Raw genomic sequence first — 21,021 nt, forward strand, 5'->3', positions numbered from 1 at the left:
AGTGGGGTAAGAGGTGGCACAGGTGTGTGGCTGGACAAGAGAGTTAAAGACACATCTCGGAGCACCATGCGTGCTCTGCTGAACACCATATGTTTACCTGTTCTGCAAGCAGGAGGCGCCCTTGGGAGTCAGGGGGAGGAGAGCTAGAATTCCAAAAAGTCCATCTGGTGGAAATATAGAATGTGGAGCCCAAAGCCCCAGGGCATGGAGGCAGTGCTGTGGCCCATGCGAATGCTGGTGAGCACCAGTGCAGAGGCAGCAACAGTGGGCACAGGTGGAAAGAGTGAGCTCTGTTCCATCGGGAGGACAGCCCATAGACTGATGGTTAAGCAGAGGGGATGCAGCACATCCTGTAGTCAAGAAAGTTCAGTGGGAGTTGACTGTATGGTTTGGCCATGAAATGGGCTTGGGGTCCATTGACAGCCCTGGGTAGTTAGGAGAGGAGGCATTTCCTTTGGGAAGTGATAGGAATTCAGATTGAGTCATATTAACATCCTCAGGATTGTAACAGGAATAGAACCTTGTATTTATTAGGTGTGTGTCGTGTGGCAGGTGTTGTGTCGAGTGCTTTCTTGGAAGATCTCGAATCATTGCTACAGTACTGCTATGTGTTTTACTGTGCCTGTTTTACAGATGAGGATACAGAGATGTGGAGAAAGGAAGCAATTTGTGCAAAGTCATGCCGCTCGGAAGTGGGAGAGCTGAGATTTGATCCCAGGCAATCTGAGCATGACGCCTGTGCTTACAAGCAGTATTCAGGCCTCCGGTGTGGAGTCAGTGCGGGGGGGGGGGGGAGCCAGGACCTCAGTAATTTAGAAATAATAACAATAACTGATATTTGTTGAGAATGATCTTTGTTCATATGCTATGTTCAGCCCGTGGTGTGCATTTTCTTAGTCACACAATAGCAGTGCTGTCTAAGGAGGAAGAGTAACATTTCACCCTCATTTGGCAGATGAGAAAATCAAGTTAGAGAGGTTGATTGGCCCAGGGTAGAACAAAGAATGGCACCCATGTATCTTAGCTCCCATGCCGCCTTCTTTCCCGCCCGGCTGTGATTTAGCTCAAGAGAGAACCTAAGAACGGAGGGGGGAAGATGTGAGAGTCACCATGATGAGGGGTGTCAAAACCAACCAGGGAGAGAACACACAACCCAACAGCACAGATGAGACCATCAAAATAGGCCAGAGCAGTGGACAGACCCTTGAACAAATCTGGACTGTGGGACTCATTCACGACTTCACCGTGGGGAAGTTGAATTGGGAATTCCCTACTACCCTGAGCCTCAGTGTCCTCCCTTGTGAATGGGGACAATATTTTTGATTCCATAGTTTTATTCACATTGAGTAACAGTATGGGCAGTGAACTGCGACATAGGAACTCCTCTGCAAATACTAGCCACTCTGTCCAGAGCTACGCCAAAAGCCTTCCTGGTGCTAAACGTTGACTCTTAAAGGGAAGTGATGTCTTTAGCCAAGTAGGACGGAGCAGTGGAAAGACATGTGTACAAGTGTGTGTGCATATGTGCATGTGCAAATGCAGTGCATGTGTGTGCACTCTTCTGCATGTATCCATGTGCAAGTGTGTGTGTGGTGTGTGTGTGTGTGTACATGTGTGTTTGGAGGGAGGGGAAGGCAGCCAACAGCCAATGGTGAGCTCAATGGTTAGAGAAGCCAGTGACGTCATTCTGAAGCATCTTGGAATTCAATTATTGAGACATCAGTAAAGTCATAGCCAGGCTCAATCTAGCCCCAGCTCATCCTGGCCCGGGATTCCTCTCCTAGTTCCAAAGGAATTGCAGCAAGTTTAAAACTGGAACTTACAGTGGATTTTTGCTAGCCAGCAGGCTCAGGAGATGCTTAGGCGGGCTAACTTTGCCAGTCTCACTTCCTAGGAACGGGTGGCAAGAGGCTCAGTTGCTTGGGTTGTGTGTACGAAGCAAGGTTTGTGATTATGCAAAACAAAGCTAGAAGCGGAAGTTATTCATAGCACTTGGATCCAGCAAAATGTTAACTTTTAAATGCTTTTTTTTCTTTTGAACAAATTTTAAAACCCCGGGGACCTAAAGATAAATTCCACCCATATGTCTCTGCCTGAGTTATGCTTAACCAGGAACGCGTTTCCAGAGATGCCTCTGGGTAAGAGATTTCCACCGCTGTGGGATGAGGACATTTTGCAAAGAAACAAAAACTGAGAGGAATGGGGGTGGAGAAGAGCTTTATTTATTCCTCAGGATACATTAATACTTTCTATGTGGCAGGCTCTATTCCTGGAGCTGGAGATCCAGAATAAATTAAGACTACTCTCCCTTAATGGTGACTGATTACTGTGGACAGGAGGCAAGAAAATGGCCAAGGGGGTTTAGCCACAGGCCAGATGAGGATTGTCAATGAGCACCGTGAGCCTGATCCAAACGAAACTTCCAGATGCCAGCCCTGCATTGCCAGATCCAGGGACTTTTTTATTTAATAGAAACTGGAAACTTGCAATAGAAATGTGAAGTTGCCTGATTTTTTAATGTTTGCAATTTGTGAGTTGCAACTTGCAGCTCTGTGTGGACTGAACAAAATGTATCTGCAGATATAATTTGGCTCACAGGCTTGCAGGTTAGGAACCTGAAACCATTGTAACAGGAAGCATTGAATGCTGAGATAGAAATTAGAAACCAGGGGTTTGTGTTCAGGGGAGAGAGGAGGGCTCGGGCCAGCCCAGGCATAGGGAGGAGCCCAAGTCCTGGCCCAGGTGCACCGTGTTGACCTGGATTTCTCCGCTGAGCTGGGGCAGTGGTGGGACCTAGTATTCGGCAAGCAACCTCCCTGGAGATGGGGGGATGATGTCCAGTGTGGAAAAGGAGAATGAGGGGTGCCATCTTTTAGACACTTCTGGGAGGGATGCCTGGGTGCCTCAGTGGTTGAGAGCCTGCCTTCAGCTTAGGGCATGATCCCAGTCCTGCAACTGAGTCCCGCATCAGGCTCCCTGCAAGGAGCTTACTTCTCCCTCTGCCTGTGTCTCTACCTCTCTCTCTCTCTCTGTCATGAATAAATAGATAAAATCTTTAAAAAAAATAGATGCATGTTGGAAGCTGGCAGTTAAAACAAATAGATTCCTTTGCCAATTGGTGAAAAATGGAAAGTCAAGAATGAAAGCAGCTGTGGATAGGACAGGACATGCCAAAGTGTCTCGAGGTGTAAATGGTTGAATGTAAGGGCCCTCAAGACAACAATGAAAGATCTGCCGTCTTAGGAAGCTGAGCCACCTTGCAGAGTAACTTCACTCTCCTGAGCATCGCAACCTCCTCTGGACACCCGGACAGTAGGGCCCACCAGGCGGGCGTGCCCGAGGGCAGAGATGATGTCACCTCCCACATCATCCCATCACTAGCCAAATGGGGTTTCCTCTGAACGAGTTCACAGCTCCCCCAGCCCTTCCCAGAGCAGGTGCCATGGAACCCTCCCATCCCGCCTAAAAGGATCCCAGATCGAAGCTGTTTTGGGGAGAGAAGGTTCTCAAAAGTCCTGCGATACAGCAAACTTGTTTAACATTTTTTTTTTTTTTTTCAAATTGGCTTTTTCCCCATGTGTGACCACATAAATCCCCTCCTGTTTTCCTGGAAGTACTCACAGGCCCTTCAACCAGAATTCCAGAGAACGTGCATGGGAATTCTGCTTGATGAATAAATGTCAACTTTGTGGCAAGATTCTTTTCCTAAACTTTGAGAAATAGGTCAGCTGCATTTCTCATTTGGGCCAGATTTGACTCTTCAATCCCTTGCGCTTTGTTTCTCTTGCAGGTGGAAGAGGCGTTAAGTGAAGTTGATTTTCAGCTCAAGGTGGATCTGCACTTCACAGACAGTGAACAACAGTGAGTGTCCCGAAACCTCTGAATCGTGGTGGTATGGATTCCTTCCTCCAACCCTACCCTACCCCTGGGGCACCTCGTGGCCATGAACCCCAAAACATCTCTCTGAAACCCAGTTCCTGAGACACTGCAGTGCCCTCCACTGCCATAGCCCACCCCACCACGGGGCTGGGAGTGTCTACGTGGTCACTTCAGACTGCACGCATTTTAGGCAGATGGCTCAAGTGCTGCGCGCACAGAAAACACCTGCCTGCTTGCCCTAATTATCTAGCACCTTCTCATGCCTGACACCTCCATTCATTTTCAGTGCAGCATTAATTCGGTCTTTAAATTAATGACCCTGTGAGGTGGTAAGTCTCAAAGCTCCTTCTGAATCACAGGAGGTTTGGCCAAGATTCTGCATCTTTGTACTAAATGCCTGCTATTGTGTTTCGACTCTCTGAAAAAGGAAAATCCATTTATTTTGTAACCTGCTGATTAAACAGGCAGGAGACAGGCACTCTTCTCTCCCCATAACTGCTTCCTCTCATCCTGTTCTGGGGCCTCCGCCTCCTCCTACTCTGGGTGAGCTGTCAGCCACAGGTTCTATCAGGTCAGAGATAACTAGGCCCTATTTCAAGGATTATAAGTCTATTCGAGGATATTTCCAAAACTGCAACCTCTCATCCAGTTTATGACCTCTTCCTTGCTCCCTTCCCTTCCTGTTTCTACCACCACCCTGAGCAAGCTCTGGGCTTGCTCGGATCTGGAAGCCCCCAGGCCAGGGGCAGTGTGGTGGTTGGGGCAGCACTGTGGGTGGCTTCATATTTGCTCTTGGCCCCGTCTCTGCCCAGGTGTGTGGATCTTGCAGGGTCAAGTGCAGTAAGGAGGAAGGAGATTGCAGAGGGCAAGGCTCATGTGGGATAGGTTCCTTAGCAAGCAGGACTTTCCATATAGTAGAGTCTGAATTGCTAGGTTCTTTGCTCTTGAGGTATCCCTATACATTGTGTGGGGATCTATCCATAAATTAGGCAAGCTCCCTCACTACTGCCTCCCCAATCCTGCAGTGCTTTGATATAGTGATGCCTCCTATGGCTGGTTCATTCACCCCTTGCAGGAAGCTCTTCTGGCATATTCTTCTCCAAAGAACCCATATCTGATCCTTGGGAAATGAACAAAGGCACTTGAATCCTTCGCTGATGGGGCCTCCCTTCCCCCTGCAGTCTTCTTCACTCTTCCTTTGGTCATTGCAGCCACCCTCAGCTTCTCTCCTGAGGACTTCTACAGGATGAGTCGGGTACAAGGACCTATGTTCCCCTGATTCTAGGGGACACAGGGCAAGCTCATTTGAAGATGTCTTTCATTAGGCTCACAGTTATGGGGAAGACACTCCTTTTTCCTCTGTGCTGTTAGCAGAATCTCAGAGAACTGTTCTGACCACTCTCCACAAATTAATCTGCACTTCTGGTGTCTGTACTTCTTCAGCAGTTGCTTCACGTTCTACTATGGAGAATGGAGAACCAGTTGGCCAGGTGGTCTTATGTTGGCAAGACAATCCCTCAATCCCTTCCAAGTCCAGACTCCCTATTGGAACTTTCTCCCTTTCCTCAAGGGCTGTCCCATCCCCAAGATGTGTCTGATTGTTATGGGAGTTTCCATGACACAAGGAGTAGAATCAGATGGGATTCTCTGAGTTGCCCATGACCTGATGTGTCTGCACATTGAGAATGGGCATCTGCTGATGTGCAGATGGTCATGTCTAGTCTCTGGGCAAAGTATCTGTCCATGGTCTTGCCATGGTGCCTGGGCTCAATATCACAGATTCCTCATTTTTGTCTGGACCCAAGCCCCTCTGGCCACCTGCTTCCCTCATCATTGCTGTTTACTCCTTTGTGAGATGGTAGATGCTTGGAAAATCTTATTTTCCTCATACCATTCCCAGGATTTGCTGTTCTAGCGCCATATTGAACTCAGCCCCTGTAGGAGGCTGGCCTCTTCCTAACCTATAAACTCAGAAGTGAAGCCCCTCTGTCTGGTCTCATATGCCCCCTCCACCATCTGCGGCTCCTATCATTCACCCACTTCGTTAACCCACCCTGCCTTACCTTCTTCTGCCTGCTTCCTTCAGAGACATTCATCCATTACTCCATGGTGGACGTTTCTAAGGCATCAGAGAACTCTGCAAGTCAGCCTAGAAGTCCTTCGCCATCCATTCCACCAGGCAGGCTGAATGGTAGTCATGGTAGACCCAGAAGATGAGACTCTTGCCATCAAAACAGTAGTCGACAGAGATGGGCCCAGTGTGTATGAAAATCAGCAGTGCAGGCTCTGTGCTCATCAGCCATGAGATGCTGGTCAGGTCCCTGAACATCTTAGCAGCCTCATTTATAAAATGGACATTGTTATACAATCATGCCTCTGAGGTCTGTTATGAAGATTAACAGAGACAAAATCTCAAGTGTGCGGCCTGCCAAATCAATGCCTTCTTCCTCTCTGTGGCTTCCTAAATGCACATGGGCCAGGCTCCCCTGTGTCCCTTCCTCCCTGTAATGCAGAGTGCTTAATAACAATCAGAGCAGGGGGGCTTCATGGAGGAGAAGATTAGCTAAGAGGAGCAGGAAGCCAGAGGCTGCGGAAGAGTTCATAATGCCATATTTTTGCATTTTCATAAATTGGGTTTAAGGATGATACAGCGTCTGTAGCCCATCCTGGGGATGGACATAAGGCTTTGAAACATGCCCCACACAGATGGCTTCTTTAAAATGATGCAGGCCAGGGTGGAGACCAAACTAGAGAAGTGTGGTGTGGAATATTAGGGATTGGGGAGACCCATTGACACCCATCTCCTCCAGTGGTCCTCACTGTGGGTAGGGCAATTCTGTGCCCCAGGGACATTTGGCCACATGTGGAGACATTTTTGATTGTTACACTGGGGGTGGTGCTACTCGCCTGTAATGGGTGGATTCTCTGGATGCCGATGAACATCCTGCAGCGCACAGGACAGCACTCCCTCCCCAACAAAGCATTATCTCATCCCCAAAGTCAACATCACCCTGCTCTAGTCTACCCTTACACCTGCACCTGCTATGTGGCACAGGCCCACGAGCGTACGCCTCCACGGGGACAGCGAGCTCCCTCCTTGCCATCTGATCCCATTCCATCCCTGGACAGTTCTGCCTATGAGGAAATTCTTCTTTATTTAAGGAACAAGTCCTTTTGGTGTGCCTTCCCTCGCTTGCCCTCGATTTTAGTCCTTGCAACCCCTTAGAAAAATTCTCAGTCAGGATGACCCTTTGAGATCAGATAACAAGACTCTTCAATAAAGTCATCTCTTCATCTCCAACTAAATATCAGGGCTCTTTCTCCGTGTTTTGTGGGTTTGTTTGTTTGACTTTTTTTTTTTTTTTAGTTCCTTTATAAGAACACAGACAGTGTCTTCTCAGTGCTCTCAGGTTTATCTCCATCTTTTCAAAATTGAGAAACCCATGAACTGAGTTTTATCTCCATTGATTGGCTCTAGCCATTTTAGAGAACAAAGCAGCTATCACCTCCTTTAGTCTGAGGTCTTTACTCCTATTAATGTGGCTTAAATTCTTCACATTTTTGACGCCTTTGCTACCCTGACATGTACTTCCCCTCCTGTTGTTGTTTGAGCCTAAGAATATTTCTGTGATTCCTACAAACCCTGTGACCAAGTGCATTCTAAGTAATAGAGTCCAGTACTGCAGAATGGACTGCATGGTTGGCTTTATCTTATGACTTTGAACAAGTCACTTAACTCAGGCTGGCTTTACTTCCTTATCTGTAAATACTAGAAAAGACCTCATACGATGGTCATACGGGTTGCAGGAAAAGCACTGGATTCAGTTCCTAGTAAGACCTCAGTAAATTGTTGTCAGAATTAAAGTGACTATAAATGATACTGACTTTCTGAGGCTCAGAAGGTGTGCTCTTAACCCCTTCCCCATCAGGTTTCTCCCAGGTAAGAGAGGAGGCCCTGTTTGTGGTCTTTTATGGAGTCACACTGGGCTGCAGCGATTTATATACTTGGCGTCGGTTTGCACACAAGCTGTAAGCAGCAAGGATTCCAGGAAGCATAGCCTGTTGGGCTGGGTCTTGGGAGTTTGCTCCCCTTCTACTCTCTGTGTCTCATTTCCCCATCTACGGAGGAAGGAGAAGCCTGTCCTCTGACTATTCTCTGAGCTCTCTGCTTTACTCATGGAAGTAGAGCTTCCCAAGTCCCAAGTGCTCTGGTTCAGAGAAACTTGAAAGAAGCCGAGTGACCGGTTTCCAGAGCTTGGGATTAGCACTGGAGGAGCTTCATTTAGAGCAGAATCAACCCCGTTTTTATCATCAGAGGCTTGGTTGGACCTTGGCTCCCAGCCAGTTCATCTGTTAGGAATCAGACTCACACCGAGGACAAAATGCTGGAGCAAAGGTAGAGGAATCCTTGATGAAAGTGGTCAGACTGTTTAACCAGTATGACTTGGGACTCATTTACTCATTCAGTCAATTATTCCTTTTAATAAGCAAACATTGGGCCAGCCTCTGTGGTATGATGGATAGGATGCTAGGTGATGGAGATAGAAAGGCGAGTCAGTCACATTTCCTGGTCTCAGGAGGCAGAGATCTCATAGAAAATACAAACTTACAAAGGGGGTGCTGTCCTGGCTGTGGGTGGAGAGAGAGATGAGCAGGGAGAGAGGCAGGCAGGCTGGGAGGGAGCTCAGGGTGGCTCCAGTGTTGAGATGAGCCTTGAAATGCATCTGGGAGTGTCTCTATCACTGGCCCGACAAAGGGCTTGGTGTCCCTGGCAGCAGAGCCTGAGCCCTGGGGCTGCCCAGAGGTAGCTGTGTGATGCCTCCTGAGTTCTTTTCCTTCTTGGGTGCTTAAATTCTTCAGCTGCCGATCATGGGAGAAATGATTTCTGCCAGACAGGGTGATTGTAGGGATTGAATAAGATGATGTGTGCGTGGTGGTTGGCCCCAGGGTGAGGCTGTCACGCAGACCTGCCTGGGTGACAGCAGGGATGGCCTGCCATCACTCACGTGCGCTCGCTCACTTGCCTTCCAGGCTGAGGGACGTGGCGGGGGCACCTCTGATCAGCAGCCGCACGCTAGGCCTGCACTTCCACCCCCGGAGGGGTCTGCACCACCAGGTCCCCGTCATGTTCGACTATTTCCACCTGTCAGTGATCTCGGTGACCATCCACGCTGCCCTGGTGGCTCTGCAGCAGCCCTTGATCAGGTATGAGGTTATGGATAGCATCTGAGACGTGTGGGGGTGCCGCCTTGTATTTCTTGTTCTGCTCGGTCCCCGTTATGGCCCAGGGGCACCGGGCTGGCCTGGATTGATGGGCACAGACCAGAGGAGTGTCTCCCAGGCCGACAGTCTAGGCTCTGGGCCTCCTTCATGAGCAGAGGAGAGGTGGGCAGTGGGTGGGAGCCGTGGAGAGGGCTTCAGGAGGGCACAGGGGTGGGGTGTGCTGAAGACCTGCCAGCGGTAGGTCAGATCCAGACTCTATAGGGGTCAGACCCACGCACCTGCCAGGCTTTGCTTTTTCTAACTGTGCCTTGTCTGAGAAGTCCCCACATGTCCCAAAGACACACAGTCTTCATCTGTAAACCAGGAGCGCTCATGTATCCCGTGACTCTTAGATGAGGATGTGGCCAGGCCCCGGGGCAGGGCTCTCTTTTCTTCCCTCTCCCCAGCTTGCTCTTTGTTCAAAAGCAAGACCACCTGTGTGGCCCCATGTTTTCTCCAGTCAGTGAAACCCCATAAACCACTGAGGTTTCCTGAATCCCACAACTGCAGGAATGGAGCTGGCACGTTGCGTTATGCACCTGACATGGCCAGATGTGTACACGGAATCACTTCAGAACCTTGCCCATGCACTGGGCATGGGCTGCTCACATGTGCAAAGGGCCATTCGGGGAGACAGTCTTGCAGTGTGACATCTCAGGAAGGAGCTGATTTTCCAGTGTCCCCTTTCAGGACAGCTTCTGGGACTCCCCAACTGGGAGTTCAAATGACTGTGGGAGAGACTCCAGTCCCACTGAGTGCTGGGTGAGGCCCAGGCTCTGATCACCTGCTGGAGTCACCGAGTAGGGAAGGAGGAACCCGGATCCTAGCCAGGTGATGTGGCCAACAGGTGCTGTTCCTGGCGGCCTTCACTCCATCCCTGTGGCCCTCGGCCGAGCTCCTTCCCAGGCTGCGTTTGCTGATGGGGTCAATTCAGACATTGACCTTGAATGGTGGACCTGATGGCTATGTGTCAGATCAACCATCATCCCCAAACTGAGAAGTGTCACCTGGAGATCAAGGCTCAGTGGGCTAAAGAACATGGTGTCTGGGAGAAAGGGGCACTACGTAGGGCGAGCCTTCAGCAGTATTGGGTTTTGACCTAGGAGAGCCCACGGCAGGGGGTTAGTTCAGAGCCCATGAGTGGAGCCAAGGCCACTGAAGGTGAAGAGAGCTGGCGTCATGGGTTGTGCCTGCGGAGTGCCTGGCATTCGGCATTCTACAAGCGAGTGTAGACATTCTCCTGCCCATCGAGGATTGAACTCTTCCATGAAAACTAGACCCTGAGGAAAAAGAAGGTGCCTCTGTAAGGGAGACCATAAGACTATTCACTGGTCTGTCTTAAGGGCCTGCTGTGCCCCAGGAACAGCATTAGGACATGAAGAGTATACTAGAGAGACACTGTGATAGACGATTCCCTTGAGGAGTGCAGACTTGGATGGAGGGAGCCCATCTGCATTTATGGCATCATCATATGGCAAATGCTGCATTTGACAGGAAACATTACAGAATCAGAGGAAAGCAGACCTGGATTTGGGAATCTGCAGGAGACATAGAATCCAGAAAGCCGCAGAGGGTATGGTGATCCTGCTAAGGATGTTCCCTGGCTGTGTGCTCGCTCTGAGGCTTGGCAGAGAGTGGCCTTGGCGCAGACGTGAGGACACAGTCTGTCTGCTGTCAGCGACACAGGGCTGATGGCCAAAGGTGGTGTCCTGTGAGTGGCTGGCTCTCCACTGCTAAAGGTGAGCTGAGAGCCCGGCTGGGAAAAGCAGAGCTCCCTGCAGGCAGTTCTGGGTTCCAGAGATGGAGCTCTTGTGCCTCAGCTGCATCAGAACCCATCCTGATGTCTAGCACCACCAGGTAATTGCTGGAGATTCTTGGAGGGGTGTCTAACTTCTCTAGACATCTGGTTCAACATTGAAATAAAGGAGGAAGGAAGGAAGGAAGGAAGGAAGGAAGGAAGGAAGGAAGGAAGGAAGGAAGGAAACTTACCAAAATTAGCAGTGATACTAACCCAACGGAGATGAAGGGGGTGAGATGAAGCACACAGTCAGCGCCAACATATGGTGAACACGTGCTTGATTAGTGGTGGGTATTAAGCTTTAGCCATTTCTGGAAAGGCCGATCCAGAAAGCTCTGGGATGAATGGATCAGATCTGGGACCCTAAAAGGCTTAGAGCCCAGCAGGGCAGAAACACATTTAAGTATTTAAGTCTAGATCAGTATGCAAACCACCCTGGGAGCATGATGTAGGATGGGCTTAAAAGGGTTGGCTTTGGGGTGCAAGGGATCTGGGTTCTGGGTTCCATTTTGAGTCTCCTGCTAAGATTAAGCATCTTAGTTCACACAGGTGACTTTTCACCTCCCGGGGCTTCTGTGTCACTACATGCCAGGAGGTTGTTAGAAGGGTTAAATGAGATAGTGCACGTCGTCGAGCCCCTGGCCATGCATTCAGTTGATTAAAATCTACACAGTGCCTACCATGTCACAGGCCCCGATCTCGGCCTCCTGGCTAGCACCCAACAAGCACGTTCTGAATTGAGAAAACTTTAAGTGTGGGGAAGAAATAGTTCTGCTCAGGGGAAACCAGGATGGGCTTCAGAGAAGAAACAGCCTTTAAGTGGGACACAGGGAGTGATAAACTGGGGTGGGTAAAGCTCACATTTAACAATGTGACTAATAACACATTACAGACTTGAGAATCCATTTACTGTCAAAGAAGGAAGCATGGGGGGTTTTGAGCAGGAGCATCACCTCCTGAGAGCTACACCATGAAGATCCCTCTGGTGGCCAGAGTGGGCTGGGCTGCAGGTGACATCAGGGTGGAGGCAGGAGGACCAGCGAGGGTCCAACTAGGAGATTCAGTGTTCACATTGACCTAAACAGCTGTGAGAAGCAGGTGTCACTCCTCCTGCTGCTGGGAGCCTTGATACGATCTAACGAGGAATTGGGATCTGGAAACTCCTCGTAGAAAATGTAACCTGACGGAAAGAGCTCCTTGCAAATCGGATGCAGCAGAGAGGAGCCCACATAGACATTCAACGTCAAAGCCTGCTTCTCCAGGGATGGGGGTAAAAATAGAACTGTCTTCTGTTCTCTGGATTCTACAGGAAGGATTTCTATTAGTTCGCTCACAGTGGCTGAGAACAGAGGAAACCCTTTAAAATTATAGGAAATACCTGTCAAATAGGGCAAGCTCTGGTTTTTCCAGAAAGGTGAGCTTTGCAGTGTCAGTTAAAACCAATCAGGAAGACGCAGGTGTGAAATTAAAATGTAACCTCAAAAGGCCTCCCGCCTTTCCTGAAACACCCCGGAGAAGAGAATCTACTTTTTAATCCTTAAATGGGAAGAGCTGGATTTCGGCGTGAGGGATTCGGATCCACTGGGAAAGCCAGCCGAGCCCACAGTTAAGTAAAATAACCAGTGACTCCAGTTATTCATTTGCATCCTGCCCCCGAACGTGCCCTGAGCATCGCTGCTCATGGCGTATATGTTTACCCCGAAACGTCCCTCTTATCCATTTGTAGCTAAACTGCACACTCGATTTACATCGCCGCTCCAGCCACACGAGAGTGATGATTATATTACACCCCGTGATATTTGTGCTGTTATCAGCAGTAACTATCTAAACACGGTAATGATGGCGTTCGATTTTATTATATTTGTGGCATGATCGACAACAGCTGGAGCATTTATGGAATCGTTACCGTTTGCCTGATGCTGTACTTAAAGCTGTGTTGGGCTCATCTCATGGGATCCTCAGGGCCGCCGGGGAAGGTGCTGAGACCAACCCTTCCCACGTCCCAGCCCCTCAGAGGCACCCGGAGCTTGTGGGTGCTGCCCCTGGGCTTCGAGCCCGCTGGGCCGTTCTCCACGAACCGGGTCCTCCTTCACCCGGTTGGCTCCAGACGCTGCTCTTTGGTGCTCACGGCTCTGAGTTCACCTTGCCCCTACTACACCCGGCTCCCTCCCTAGGCCACAGTGTCTTCGCAGAGAGGCCCACGTCTGCTGCACCCGCTGGCCTCCCTGCCACCGAACACGCCGCCGGCTGTGTGCCACGCACCTAGCACATATTTGAATAAATGAATTAAGCAGAAATACAATAGGAGCTTAGGGAAGCGGGGAGGATTGAAGGAGCTCACTCCAGATTGTACCCCGAAGGGAGTAGAAGCAAGACCCAGACGGTACCGGTTGGAGCCCCCCGTCCTGGCCTGGAGCCCGTCCCCTTGGAGCCCTGCTTCAGTGTCTCTCGGCAGGCACGTGGTCGGCCTCTAGGATGTGTGCCATTTTCCTGCCAGGATCTCATGCCAGGTGCACCACCTAGGCCGGGGCAAACTACGCCTCCTAAATGCCTTAGCTCCCAGCGCCCCACTGACAGCCCCGAGAGGCTGAGCTCCTGGCATCATCCCTCTCTTGACACTGTTTTTCTCCCTCTCCAATCCTCGTGCCTTGCAGTTTTACCCGTCCGGGAAGAGGCTCCTGGCTTGGTAAAGGCGGGCCAGACGCAGGACCAGAACAGTCCAGCCTCTCTCTGGAAAACCTGGTCTTTGGAGCCGGATACTGCAAGCCGACATCCTCAGAGGTAAGGTCCGCACGGGGACGTGGCCCTGAGGCCACACTCGGCTTTGCAGGGCGTGGGGTGTGTGTCCCTTCCTCTCATCTGCCCATCCATCCCTGCCTTCTTGTGAAACCTATTCCTGATGCCGGCCTTGGGGCAGACACTGGCCCCAGGGTCCTCACATGCGTCTCTTCTGTGTAGTCCCCTGTGAGGGGCCTCCCTTGGATGACATCATAACCTTAAAAGCCTGTTGGCCTTGAGCTGTTTTCAAAACCTGGCCCCGTCTCTCACTTGCTCACTTTTCTGGGTCTTAACTCTCCTCCCTGCCCCGCCCCGAAGGGTGAGGTCATGAAAACTTAATAATCTTCTGGGGTCGTGTGTGTACCCGTGGCTGTAATGGATGTAAAGTTCCTAGCCCAATGCTGGTACTCAGTAGGTGCTCAATAAATATGCATACTCTGACCTTTCCTTCGTTCTTTCTTCCCCATCAGCACCCATCCCTACCCTTCTGTAAGGTGCACGGCTTTGGCCACACTCAGCATTACTCTGCCCCTGTCTCTCCAGAGCCAACACAGGAGCGTTTTTATTAGGGACCTGCTCAAAAATACCCAGCCCGCGTTAGCCCGGCTTCTCCAGAGAAGCAGAACCAGCAAGAGATAGATGGAGGAACAGATTAGAGTATTTCCAACGAGCATCGACATATTTATGTCTACACTATACATATACATGAAGATCTGTTGGACAGAATTGGCTCACGTGGTAAAGGAGGCTGACAGGTCCCAAGACCTGACCCCCTGCCAGCTGGGACCCAGGAGAGCCCAGCTGGTGGTATTCCAGCCTGAGCCTGGATGTGCAGGCAGGAGAACACTGGTGCCCCAGCTGGAAGGGAGGCAGAGAGAGGACATTCTCTGGCTCAGCCCTTTGGCTCTGCAGTCTTGGCTGGTTGGGTGATGCTCACCCATGTCGGGAGGGCGATCTGATTCAAACGTCAGCCTCATCCAGACAGTCACACCCAGGATCAGGTTTAACCAAGTGTCTGGACACCCTGTGGCCCATCGGGTTGATACTTTGAACTACCATCCCACAGCCCATAGTATAAGTGTGGAAGGCTGTCTGCACTCAGCCTGCCCCCCATCCGCCCCCCAAGAGGCACCCCCTTGTGCTGTGCAGCCCCACTCCTGGCTCACAGGGTCCAGCATATCCAGTCCCCTGCTCTTCTGGCTCTCCTATGATATCACCTCTCCTAGCCTGAGCCCCAGCCAGGGAGGCCTGGCTGCAAAAGCTGCCCTAAGTCACGTGTCCATCTGGGACAGGCTTCTATGTCATGTGTCCTCATGTGGGGAGCTGAAGAGAGAGCTGCTGTGAGCCTCCTGGGGGACAGGGGCTGGTCCCAGGACAGGGCTCTGTGCTTTGAAAGGAGCAGACTTTAAAGCCAAATAGCACTTCGTTGAAGGTGGACTCTAGCGACTCGTGGATGTAGGATCTCAGGCAGCCACCGAGCCTCTAGAACCCATGTCCTTGGTGATGACACTGGACCCAGCAGGGAGTGGAGGCCAGGGTACCAGCCAGCCAGGCAGGGGAGGTGGGTGTGTCTGTATTACCTCATGCACACAGATGGCTTTAGGCTCCGGCATAGGACTGGGAAGGAGTGGAAGGCCAGGACTTCCTGTGCCCTCTGCATCCCCAGGGCCACCCACTGACCCCTCCTTCTTAGCAGATGCTGTGTGCTTCCCTGGATCGGCCCCGACCCCCTGCTGCAGGCCTGGCTCCAGACTGCCTGTGGGTGGGCTGAAACCTTTGTTGTGACCACATCACAGCCCCACTGCACCCTCAGCTGGGTCCTGCTTCTCTCTCCCCTACATGTGCTGGCACAGAGCCTCCCCAGAGATGGACCTGAAAATCTCCAGCTCAGACCATTTTCCAGGTAATTGGCATAGGACATTAGGGAACATCGGAGGCCGTAGGTCAATTCAAAGCATTTTGACGCATATTCCAAGACAGGCCTTTTGCTGGATCCATAGGAGCCTGTGAGGACGATTATGATATAGCGTCTCGCAGAAGGAAGTCTAACGCACATCCTCTGAGAAGCAGTCTCTGATTTCCTTGGAAAAGGTTCTCTCTCCAAAATACTTCCTCCAGGCTTGACTCTAGGCAGCTCAGACTCTCCTCCCCTGGTGTCTGAACGTCTGGGGACAGAGACCAAGCTCACTCAGCATCACAAGCCCAGGCCCGGCACCAGGCAGGGCTGCCCTTGGAGACCTTTCAGAGCCCTAGACCTGGGGTGGGCTGGGGCAGGGAACATGGACCCTGGCATCCGAGAGGCTGAGCATGACCCTGGCCATATCCCTGCCCTTGAGAGAGTGTGATGTGGGAGAGAAAAGATTATGGTCTCAGGCGCCTGCTGTGCTCCTCAGCGCCATGTGACTTGGGGGAGTTGACTCACCCTTGGAAACTCAAGTTCTCAACTGGAGAATGGGATAATACCTGCTTTTAGAGAGGATCTCAGGAGTTAATATGTATCAAGACAGTACAAAAATAGACCCATAGCAGGCACATGATACAGTATAGTTTTTCCCCCCTTCTATTTCTTTTCCTGGCTATTTTTGGGGATGTGTGTCAACGAAGACATCCCTGTCTTTTACAAGAGTCAGATAAAATAGCTTATTTGTGGGTGCTCAGCAGTGAACTTGCTCATGGAGCTTAGCTCAATGGGTTATTTTCAGGACCTGATTCTTTTCCTGTGTATTTTCCATCTGGGTCCCATCCAATTATGCAGGCTCAGTGCTGCGCACCCACCCCATGCCTTCCCACCAGGCAAGGGCTGCCAAGCAGAGAATAAAATCCACTCCCCCTTCCTCCCCTAGGAGCTGAGCATCCAAATCCCCGAGAAGCCCAGTGCATTAGCAAATAACATGGGAATCCGTGCAGACTGCAGCATCAGCTGGAAGGATTAGAGGCCAGGTGTTCCCTTCAAAATAAGCCTTTCCGTGCAAAGATGTTTGCAGAAACTAGAGTTCCATAGCAAAATGAGCTGACCATGTGAAAAAACATGGGAGGCGAGGGTCCCTTCTCCAGTAGCCAAGCCCCTCCCTCCACTTACGCAGCTCGCTGGAGGTGGAGCCTCTGATGTAGACTTGGAGCTCGCATCCCCTCCCCATCACAAGCCAGCAGCTTTGCCCTGTGGGAATTATTTTCCTTCTCTGATTTGCAGCTTATCTGTCAAAAAGGGACACTAATGCCTGCCTTGCAGGGTTGCTGAGAAGATTAAGTGACATAAGCATATAAAAGCCTGGAGCCTAGAGCCTGGCACAAAGTGATCAGTAAAACCCTCTGTTGGATTATTTTTCTTTTGGTTTATCCACATAATTAAATTGAATGTCACTCCAAGAGCCCCCATGGAGTCTCATGGGTAGGACATCGAACAGAGGGTCTTAGGTGTGCTTTTGTTCTTGGCTTTGGCACCAACCTGCTGTGTGACCTTGAGTCAGACACTTGCCCTCTCTGGCTTTCTGTTTCCCAATGTGTAGAACGAGGATTGGATGAGATTGTGCTAGGCCCCCTCTCCCCACCCAGGATTCCCTGTCCCTGCCTGGTGCAATTAGGGGCATTTGACACATGCTTGATTTATTAGTCCAGATTCTCTAGAGAAACAGAACCAGGAGGATGTTTCACACAGATTTATTTTAAGGGGTTGTTTCGTGTGATTACAGAGGCCAGCAAGTCCGAAATCATCAGGTTAGTCCAGAGACTAACTCCAGCTGGAGACCAAGCTGCAGTTTGAGCACAGAGGCAGTCTATTGACCCAATGACCAAATTATTTCTTCTTTTTGGGTATGGGAGAGGGGGGATCAGTCTTTCTATTAAGATTTTCGCCTGATTAGATGAGGCCCACCCATGTTATGGAGGATAATCTGCTTTCCTCAGAGTCTGATGACTTAAATGCTAATCTCTAAAACATGACTTTATAGAGACATCTAGAATAATGCTTGACCAAGGAGCTGGGTACTGTGGCCTGGCAAAATTGACACATAGGAGTTGCTATCACACTTAATAATGTTGAGGCTCTGGCGGACGCTCATTGAAGATCAGGAATCCAAACCCAAACCCAACAAATCCCTTTTTCCCTCCAGGTATGCCACACCCTCCCAGTGTCACCACCGAAATCGTTGGGTTGCTCCACTGCCCGAGGGCAGGATAGCAGCCTGGTGGTGAGGCACACAGGCTTGAGGACTCTCCTTGTCCTCAGAGCTCGGCCTTCCCCGGCAGGGACATCAGTGTGCTTGTGCTCATGCATTGATCACATAGTAGGCCCCAACTGTGTGCTAGCACCTGTGTGCTGCAGGGCTACAAAGAAAGCACCTCTATCTCCCCTGCAGTGGGTCCTGGGGTCTAGCGCATGAGACAAAGCAGGAGCTGAAGCTTTAAAATTGTGCAGTGGTGTGTAAAATGATGTCAATCATTTCACATCGAATGTCTGGATACTTGCTCTCTTAAGTCGTGGGTGCACACGGGCTCCTCGACCACTGAGGCGCATTTCCTTTTACAGAGAAAGGACCTGGGATAGAGGTTAAGTTCAAGCTGACAGCCTTGCAGCCTCTTGCAGTCTCGACACCCATTCTTCAGCCCCGAAGGGTCTCATGGGGGACCAGGGAAGGGGCACTGACTCCTGCGCTGCGGGGCCGGCTGTGGTTCTGCTCTGTCTGTGTGCATGCCTGGGGCAGTGCCCATGCATGAGTGTCAGAAACCCATGGAATCCCAGAACTTCCAAATTCAGGAGAACAAAAGCCCTTGCAAGTAGACTGTCAGGTCTTTCACTTTCCAACAGATGTGGTCTAGCTGGCCCCTTGAGTGGCCCTGGTCCTGGGCTCACTGTGGAAATCGCAGAAGTCGTGCTAGGGGCGGGCTGCGCTCTGCAGAGCAGATGAATGTGTCTGAGATGCATGTGGTGGCCGCCAGAGGGAAACCCCTCCATCCTCAGTGTGACTTCGAAGGTGCTTTCCAGACCCAGGAGCATGGCACTGAGAGAAAATTCTAGATCGCAGCTCTGGAGTCACTTCCCTTTTAAGTCAGATTGCCGAGAATTGCAAAACGGCATCTTCCTGGGAGGGAATAACATGCCCACAGAGGTGAAGCGCTGAGCTTCACGAAGCCTCCTGTGCTGAGCAGCCCCTCACTCAAGGCAGGCATGTGTCTGGTGGGGTTTGGGGTGTGGAAACTGAGGCACAGGGCTGACTTCCAGACAGACGTCTATCACCTCCTAGTCTCGCCTTTCTTTTTACCTCTTTGCCTCCCTTTTTATTGGGTTCCTTGTACTTCACCCTTGCTTTAAACTTATCCTTGCTTGTTACTGTAAACATCCTCATATTCCTTTCTTGGGGATCCAGAGTCCGAGAGCGAAGGACAGACATTCATTATTGCCATTAACACGTCACTGTATTACCTCTGGATTGTGACGTCTCCATGAGCAGAGATCCTGCCATTGGTCCATTTGCTCATCAGATATCCCGCAAGCACCTATTAGGTCTCGGACATGAGACAAGAAGTTGGTGACAAGGTTCTAATGGGGAAATGCAGCCTCAGCCTCCACCTGGGGCATCTTCATTTCTGTCACCCTTGGCACCCACTTGAGCTGCTTGCATGCTGTAGGTGCTCCCTCAGCGTTGGAGGTATAGATGAGGTGAGATGGTATAGCATTAGGTTCTTTTTATTTTTTTTCATTTTCATTTTATTTTTTTAAAGATTTTATTTATTTATTCATGAGAAACACAGAGAGAGAGAGAAAGAGAGGGAGAGAGAGAGAGGCAGAGGCACAGGCAAGGAGCCTGACTTGGGACCCGATCCCGGGACTCCACAATTATGCCCTGGGCCGAAGGCAGGCGCTAAACCACTGAGCCACCCAAGAATCCCCCCATTAGGTTCTTTTTTTTTTTTTAAGATATTTATTTATTTATTCATGAGACACACACACACACACACAGAGAGAGAGAGAGAGAGGCAGAAACACAGGCAGAGGGAGAAGCAGGCTCCGTGCAGGGAGCCCGATGGGGGACTCCATCCCAGGACTCCAGGATCATGCCCTGGGCTGAAGGCAGTGCTAAACCGCTGAGCCACCCGGGCTGCCCCATTAGGTTCTTTTTAAAAAGATTTTATTTATTCATGAGAGACACACACAGAGAGAGGCAGAGACATAGAGGGAGAAGCAGGCTCCCTGCCGGGAGCCTGATGCAGGACTCGATCCCAGGACCCTGGGGTCACGACCTGAGCCAAAGGCAGACCCTCAACCACTGAGCCACCCAGATGTCCTTATCATCAGGTTCTTGATGATGTCTGAGGAGTGACCACGGCCAACGTAGCCCTCAGACACAGTAGACAGGACACGGGCATCACAATACTTGAAGGACCAATGAAATGTTTTAATTTCTTGGAAAATCAAGACAAAGTATGTGTGGATGGACAGATAGATGGTATATAATTATATCAATGCAGTCATGAAAGTAGAATTTTAAGTTTATATTTCTTTTATATTTTCTAACAGATGAAAAGTGCCTGGGGCCCATCAAAGGCATTATTCGGCTCTGGGAACAATTACGATTAGCCCTCATTTTTACTTCCTGATTAAATAAGGTCTTAAATAAGACCTAAATAAGCAGTGCCCCATATACCTAGACAATTTTCCTGTGGTGGGCAGGTGCACGCTTAGAACTCAGCTCCCTCCTTGGCCCCAGCGTGATGCCTGCATGGGGAGTGTGTGGCATGAGCACTGGTGTGGTGGTGAGATGCTTGAGCACAGAGGAACAACCGTTTGAAATTTGTGAGCAACACGCTGTCAGGTTAACTACCTGGGGAAGAATCAGAAGTCATCAGGGAATCTCAATAGTTATTTAAAGAAAAACATATTTTATCGCTTAAAAAATGGGTTTAATGATGTCTGCTATTTCAGCAATTAAGATGTCAAGCATGGTCGTACTTATCTTCTCCATGAGAATGAGATCCTCTAACGCTTTCTCATGTACGTGATGATGTGATTTACTATTTTTTTTTAAGATTTTTTATTTTATTTTATATTTTTTAAAAGATTTTATTTATTTATTCATGAGAGAGAGACAGACAGAGAGACAGAGACACAGGCAGAGGGAGAAGCAGGCTCCATGCCAGGAGCCCGACGTGGGACTTGATCCCAGGACTCCAGGATCGCGCCCTGGGCCAAAGGCAGGCGCTAAATCGCTGAGCCACTCAGGGACCCCCTGATCTGATTTACTAAAACCTTGCAAAACAAACAGCAAGTTGCTACCTGGCACAGAGCTATGACAGGCTTTGACTCCCTG

The 21,021-nt window shown here is 50.2% G+C and overlaps 1 protein-coding gene across 1 annotated transcript in view; it reads left to right on the top strand.

Moving 5' to 3' along the window:
• FAM135B (family with sequence similarity 135 member B) overlaps positions 1–21,021 on the top strand; it is a 111,684-nt gene that overhangs the window by 16,810 nt on the left and 73,853 nt on the right. Inside the window, exons 3-5 of the mRNA XM_041769449.1 lie at positions 3,791–3,861; positions 8,911–9,084; positions 13,594–13,720. Of these exons, the coding sequence (XP_041625383.1) occupies positions 3,791–3,861; positions 8,911–9,084; positions 13,594–13,720 (372 nt within the window). The remainder of the gene's footprint in view (positions 1–3,790; positions 3,862–8,910; positions 9,085–13,593; positions 13,721–21,021) is intronic.

This window comes from Vulpes lagopus, chromosome 9 (genome assembly GCF_018345385.1).
Source record: "Vulpes lagopus strain Blue_001 chromosome 9, ASM1834538v1, whole genome shotgun sequence".
Taxonomy (NCBI): Eukaryota; Metazoa; Chordata; class Mammalia; order Carnivora; family Canidae; genus Vulpes; species Vulpes lagopus.